The following is a 5,420-nucleotide window of genomic DNA, read 5'->3' as shown; positions in this document are numbered from 1 at the left end:
TTTTTTTTTTTTTTTGGTTACAGTTACAATTAAGGTTTAGTTATCTATATATGTGATTGTTTTGTGCTTATAGGGCCAAAGTTGGTTCTTGTCATTGTGGGAGACACTGGTTCGGGAAAGACTACACAATATCTCCATGAAGCTGGTTGAAAGGTACGACCTACTACTTGCCGCAGGTTGCTGGGATCACAGGTCTGCGAGTCTTCCATACCTTGAAAGCTTGTTCCACAGCTTGTTCTTTCCGGCACAGCTCTTCCAAGTTGGCGAAGTCTATCCCCTTGCTTTGAAGCCCAACCTTCAAGTTGGACATAAAATTCAACTCTATTTATTCTACCGAACCGAACCGAACCGAACATCTGAAATTGATTGTAGTGATGAACCGGTGTTTTTTAACCGAAAAAAAATGGCCTCACGAATCGAGAAACCAGTCTCTTCTTCAGTTCTTCACTTGCCGGAGAAGATGGATTCGATTTGTTGTTTCCGACCAAATCAATCTTGTCTTAGAACTTCAGTTTTGCCTGCTTTTTGCATAAGTAGTCTTTCCGCCGTCAATCGTTTCCGTTCAACGACGAGTCTTCGTTTTGGATTTCCGGCGGCGCCGTTTCGTCGGATTCCAAACTCTTCCTTCGTGACTCACGCGAAGAAGAGTAAGAGGAAAACGAGTATCGTTGAACCTAATCCGAACAAAGTCGAAGAATCTCTCTTTCAAGATGAAGAAGAAGAAGAAGAAGAAGATGAGCTAGTTCTTCCCGAAGAGATGCAAGACGGTGCGTTTTGGTTCCCATTTTGGTGTTCGAATTCAACCATTTTATAATCAAACACTTTCCTGGTGACATTCTTGGTTCTACAGAGTTACTAACGGATGGTGAATACGACGAAGACGACGATGACTTTGAATTCGATGAGAGCGAGGAGGAAGAAGAACTCTATGTAAGTCTACTTACGCCTGAATTTAAGAAAAGATAAATCCTTTATGCATCTCTCTATCTAAGGATTTGATCTCTTGAAGGATGGAGATGGAGGTGGTGGAGGAGGCATTAAACTTGCTGGAACGTTATGGGACAAAGAAGCATTGGCATTAGCTGAGAGCGTATGCGAGTCTTTTGAAGGGGAGTTAGGCATTTATGCCTTCAAGACTCTGCCTAATTCAACCATACAAGTGAGAATCGAGCGGCTCACTAGCAAGTTTGGTTCCCCAACAATGGAAGATATCGAAGCATATTCAACAATCTACCGAGCAAAATTGGCTGAAGCCGAACTCGCCAAGTCTATACCGGACAATATCTCTCTAGAGGTTACTTGATTAGTTAGCCTTTTGATTTCCTTTTCACATCAGCTTATCTCATGGAGTTTGGTTCATTGACTCAACAAAGGTTTTGAACCTTTTTTGCACAGGTTTATCTCCTGGTGTCGAAAGGGTGGTAAGAGTTCCGCAGGATCTTGATCGGTATAAGGATAGGCCCATGTATGTGAGGTACACTAACGAGGACAGTGAGACTGAAGGTGATGGTATTTTCAGGCTGGTTTCTTTCGATGTGGAAACCAAAAGATGTGTTTGGGGGATAGCTAACATTCGAGTAAACCGAGAAAAGGCAGGCAAAGGCAGGCCTTTGAGCAAGAAACAAAGAGAATGGCGACTCCATACGGCTTTCGAGTCTCTACGGTTAGTCCGTTTGCATTCTGAATGTTGAGAGAACACAGTAATAAGGAATTGTCTTTTAGTTTATATTAAAATCTCAATAGAAAGTCTATTACATCGATACGTAATAGATTAGACACGACAATGATTATTGAGACAGAGAACAGTGAAAACCAAAAGTAGTAGGAGATGTGTTTCTTTTATTGCTCTAAGTGCATAAAGGCAAACTAAAACACAAGTAGACATCAGCATTGGCTAGAGAATGGCTTCAAGCACCCATCGTGATGATGCAACGGATACTCTCTCCCTTCAACATGTAATCAAAGGCCTTGTTGATCTCTGAGAATGGCACTGTGTGAGTGATGAATTTCTCAAGCTCCAGCTCCTAATTTCATAAATAAAACAATCATCAGAACATTGGTATATAATCAAAGGTTGGCATCAGAAGATCCGGTCTTCTCATTACCTTGTTCATGTACTTTTCGACAACCCCGGGAATGTCAGTTTTGGGTTTGTAGTTCCCAAAGAAAGTACCCTTAAGAGTCCTCTCATTCAAGAAATTCATCGGATGAGACTTGAAGGCATCGTCTTTGCTTGGCACACCAACTAGCACCGCAACACCCCAGCCCTGAAACAACATCAAACGTATATGTTCATATATGCAAAATGTAAGATATGATTGGTTTTGGTCCGAATCAATGTGAAGGGGAAGCTTACATCATGAACACATTCAAATGCTTGAATCATGGCCTGAACGCTTCCTGTACACTCCACACTCCTGTCCACCCCACCATTGGTCATTTCAGCGATCACCTGTTGAACTGGTTTGTCATGGTCCTTTGGGTTCACAAATTCGGTCACACCGAATTTCTTAGCTGCAACAACAAACATATCAAGCTCGATGTAAGCGAAAACTGGAGAATGAAGAACAACACAGTCCCAAGACTATTTTATCTTTTATACTACCTTGATCGAATCTGCTGGGGTTGAGATCAACACCAATGATCCTAGAAGCACCAGCAATTCTAGCACCTTCTGCAGCGGCTAAACCAACAGCACCGAGTCCGAAGATAGCGACACTTTGACCTTTTTTGGGTTTAGCCACATTCAAAGTAGCTCCTAACCCAGTGGATAAACCACAGCTGACGATACAGACTTTGTCAAGAGGAGCATCTGGATTGATCTTAGCGACCTGACCAGAGTGAACCACAGTATACTCGCTAAACGTTGATGTCCCGAGGAAATGATGAATCGGTTTGCCCTTGATGGAGAATCTTGATTCACCGTCGTGAATCATCCCTCCTCGCTCGGTGTTGATCCTGAGAAGATCACACATGTTGGACTCCTCAGAGTGACAGTGAGGACAATCTCCACACTCTCCGGTGAAGATGGGTAAAACATGATCTCCTGGTTGAAGATCAGTCACTCCTTCTCCAACACTCTCAACAATCCTACACAACCAAGCAAGAACCAAACATCAAATTAAAACTCTAAACCCTCAAAATGAAGAAAGAAGACTCTGGTTTTAAGTTAATACCCTCCAGCTTCATGGCCGAAGATACGAGGAAACAACGGTGTTTGTCCCTGCGGAATTTAAAAATAAAAAATCGAGTTTTTGATGAAAAAAAATAAAATTAGAACTTGATTATGTTTTTTAGGAAGTAATTAATTAATTAAAATAAAACCTTAGCTTCCCAGAAGTAAACATCGGTGTGACAGAGAGAAGTGAAGAGAATCTTGATACGAACTTCGTGTTTCTGCGGTGGAGCAACCTCTACTTCCTCCATCACCAGTGGCTTTCCAGCTTCCCATGCCACAGCAGCTGCGTATTCGCAACAAAAACGACACCGTTTTTGTTATATCAACATAAAAAAATCTGTGGATTCATGATCATAAGTTCATAACAATATCATTAACAACAACAATAAAAGAACAAAAAAAAAACCTTTGCATCGAATGATCTGTCCGGTGGTAGACATTATCAACAGTGAAGAACTTGGATCTTTTTTTTTTGTTTAAGTAGTTCTGTGTGATTTGTGAATTGTGTGATGATGTAAGAAGAGAGAAGCAGAGAAGGATTTATATATAGATGGTAAATGGGATTAAAAGTACATATTACAGAAACGCCACTGGAATATTAATTAGTGTTTATAATTAAAATTTAAATTGTAAATTTCTTTGTCGACAAGTGTAAGAAACTAGGGGCGTCTTTGGTTTTGCTTTGTTCTCTCTAACGCTCTCCCACTTGTCGCCACCAATATTCGTCCACGTGGCTTTCTTAATGTAGCAGTTAAATCAAAGCTGGTCTTTTAGTCCTTGATGGTCACGCCGTGGTGTCTAAAAGCAGTAATCTTTTGCACCCATCGTATGTATTTGTTTCGGGCGGTTTCACCTTAATTGGGATCTTTTAATACTATTCTAGTATTCTTGGTCATCAAGTATTGGGATATTTTTTTCTTTGTAATAATATTTTACAAATCTGAAAGATCGTTGGCTCTTAATTATAATCTTGGCCATCATTCTCAAGTCATCAATTATACTTTTGCCTCATCTTTTTTTTTCTTCTCCTTTTGAATTATATCCAAACCCGACTAATATAGGGGATTTAGGCGTTTTAGTTAGTTTTAGTATCATAGATTTATACGTAATTTTTTTCTAGGAGTTAAAGAATATATCATACGAACTATATATAGAATGACAGTATTATAACAAAAATTGTCTGATTTTAAACGGTGTAATAGGTAAAGGCCGACTTCTAATACACATGCATGTATGATATTGACTCATAAGTACTACACAAATCATAGACCATTGTCCTACTTTTTTAGTTGTATATATATGTATATGCAAAATTTGGTGTGATAGTGTTGTCCATGACAAGAATCTTTATGATGATTCCTATCCTATATGAATCATATGCGTTCACTATACATCACAAAATCATACAGTTCGCAGGAATCAACGTGGAAATAATATTCACGATCGATTCCCTAACTTAAGCCTCTGCTACATCGCTACATACGTTACTCTCCATGTGATCAATGTTTAATATCAATTATCTAGTACATAACGAGAAAATATTCTCCTAACCATCTACGAGTACTTTGATTCAACAATTTAACAGTTAATCTTTTCACAAGCTCTTGATCAAGAACAAGAGCTCACGACTCTGTCTCTATTTCCGCACCTCTCTTTTTATTCATGGATCATATCTTCGGTGTCAATGTGTTGTGTGAATCATAGGCCCAAGAGCACGTAGTAGAGAATAGTTACCGGTAAAGATACTATCATACCAAAGATAACCCTGAAAACAAAATCACCAATAACTCACAATTAAATTTCACATTAATCGAATTCCCACAGTTTAATACCATTCAGACCGTTAATGTAAAAAAACTGGAACCAAAATAAAAATAAAAAAAAAGCAAGAAAACTCACAATGTACTGAGCAAGTCTGGATGCAAACCGTACTCCCTCGCAAACACAAACGGTACTATCCCTTGCGGTAGAGCCGCCTACAAAAAAAAAATCATATATACCGGCCTCATCATTAATTTAAGTCTAAAATAAACAGCGAGACATTTATAGCCACGGCTAATGTATTTGTTAACATTTAGTTATTTTGGACGAAGCCCCTAACTTAATCCAAATTCATCTAGAGTTTCTCTAGAGACATCCTAAAATATCATTACTTCGAAATAATATCTGAATCTTAACAAATATCTAGATACTTTTGTAACATATAAAAAACTAGATATTGGTAGAAAGGTTTAAATTTATA

At 38.8% G+C, this 5,420-nt stretch overlaps 3 protein-coding genes and 1 long non-coding RNA gene across 5 annotated transcripts in view; 2 read left to right on the top strand and 2 right to left on the bottom strand.

Annotated features, from left to right (window-relative positions):
- The window catches only part of LOC104702482, a 9,635-nt gene extending 7,793 nt beyond the window's left edge, over positions 1-1,842 (top strand). The window contains exons 4-7 of one of the 2 annotated variants that reach the window (XM_010418335.1): positions 74-767; positions 851-930; positions 1,010-1,294; positions 1,396-1,842. In XM_010418335.1, coding sequence (XP_010416637.1) covers positions 74-767; positions 851-930; positions 1,010-1,294; positions 1,396-1,425 — 1,089 coding nt within the window. In that variant the 3' untranslated portion in view covers positions 1,426-1,842. Of the gene's footprint in view, positions 1-73; positions 768-850; positions 931-1,009; positions 1,300-1,395 lie in introns of both variants that reach the window. The other variant, XM_010418336.1, reaches the window with a different exon arrangement.
- On the bottom strand, positions 1,705-3,698 carry LOC104702484 (alcohol dehydrogenase class-P). Its single transcript, XM_010418337.2, has 7 exons — positions 3,585-3,698; positions 3,325-3,461; positions 3,177-3,223; positions 2,606-3,090; positions 2,357-2,514; positions 2,106-2,267; positions 1,705-2,024 (listed from the first exon to the last, which is right to left on the bottom strand). Exons 1-7 carry the CDS (start codon positions 3,616-3,618, stop codon positions 1,908-1,910), a joined length of 1,140 nt encoding a protein of 379 aa, XP_010416639.1. The 5' UTR covers positions 3,619-3,698; the 3' UTR covers positions 1,705-1,907.
- LOC104704928 (auxin efflux carrier component 6-like) overlaps positions 4,396-5,420 on the bottom strand; it is a 4,716-nt gene continuing 3,691 nt past the window's right edge. Inside the window, exons 6-7 of the mRNA XM_010420933.2 lie at positions 5,078-5,154; positions 4,396-4,943 (exon numbers count right to left, since the gene is read on the bottom strand). Of these exons, the coding sequence (XP_010419235.2) occupies positions 4,877-4,943; positions 5,078-5,154 (144 nt within the window). The 3' untranslated portion in view covers positions 4,396-4,876. The remainder of the gene's footprint in view (positions 4,944-5,077; positions 5,155-5,420) is intronic.
- LOC109125671 overlaps positions 5,184-5,420 on the top strand; it is a 1,560-nt gene continuing 1,323 nt past the window's right edge. Inside the window, exon 1 of the long non-coding RNA XR_002032800.1 lies at positions 5,184-5,407. This is a non-coding gene — a long non-coding RNA (uncharacterized LOC109125671). The remainder of the gene's footprint in view (positions 5,408-5,420) is intronic.

This window comes from Camelina sativa, chromosome 7, assembly GCF_000633955.1.
Source record: "Camelina sativa cultivar DH55 chromosome 7, Cs, whole genome shotgun sequence".
Taxonomy (NCBI): Eukaryota; Viridiplantae; Streptophyta; class Magnoliopsida; order Brassicales; family Brassicaceae; genus Camelina; species Camelina sativa.
Note: the sequence above shows the minus strand (reverse complement) of the source record. Positions and strands in the feature narration are given on the sequence as shown.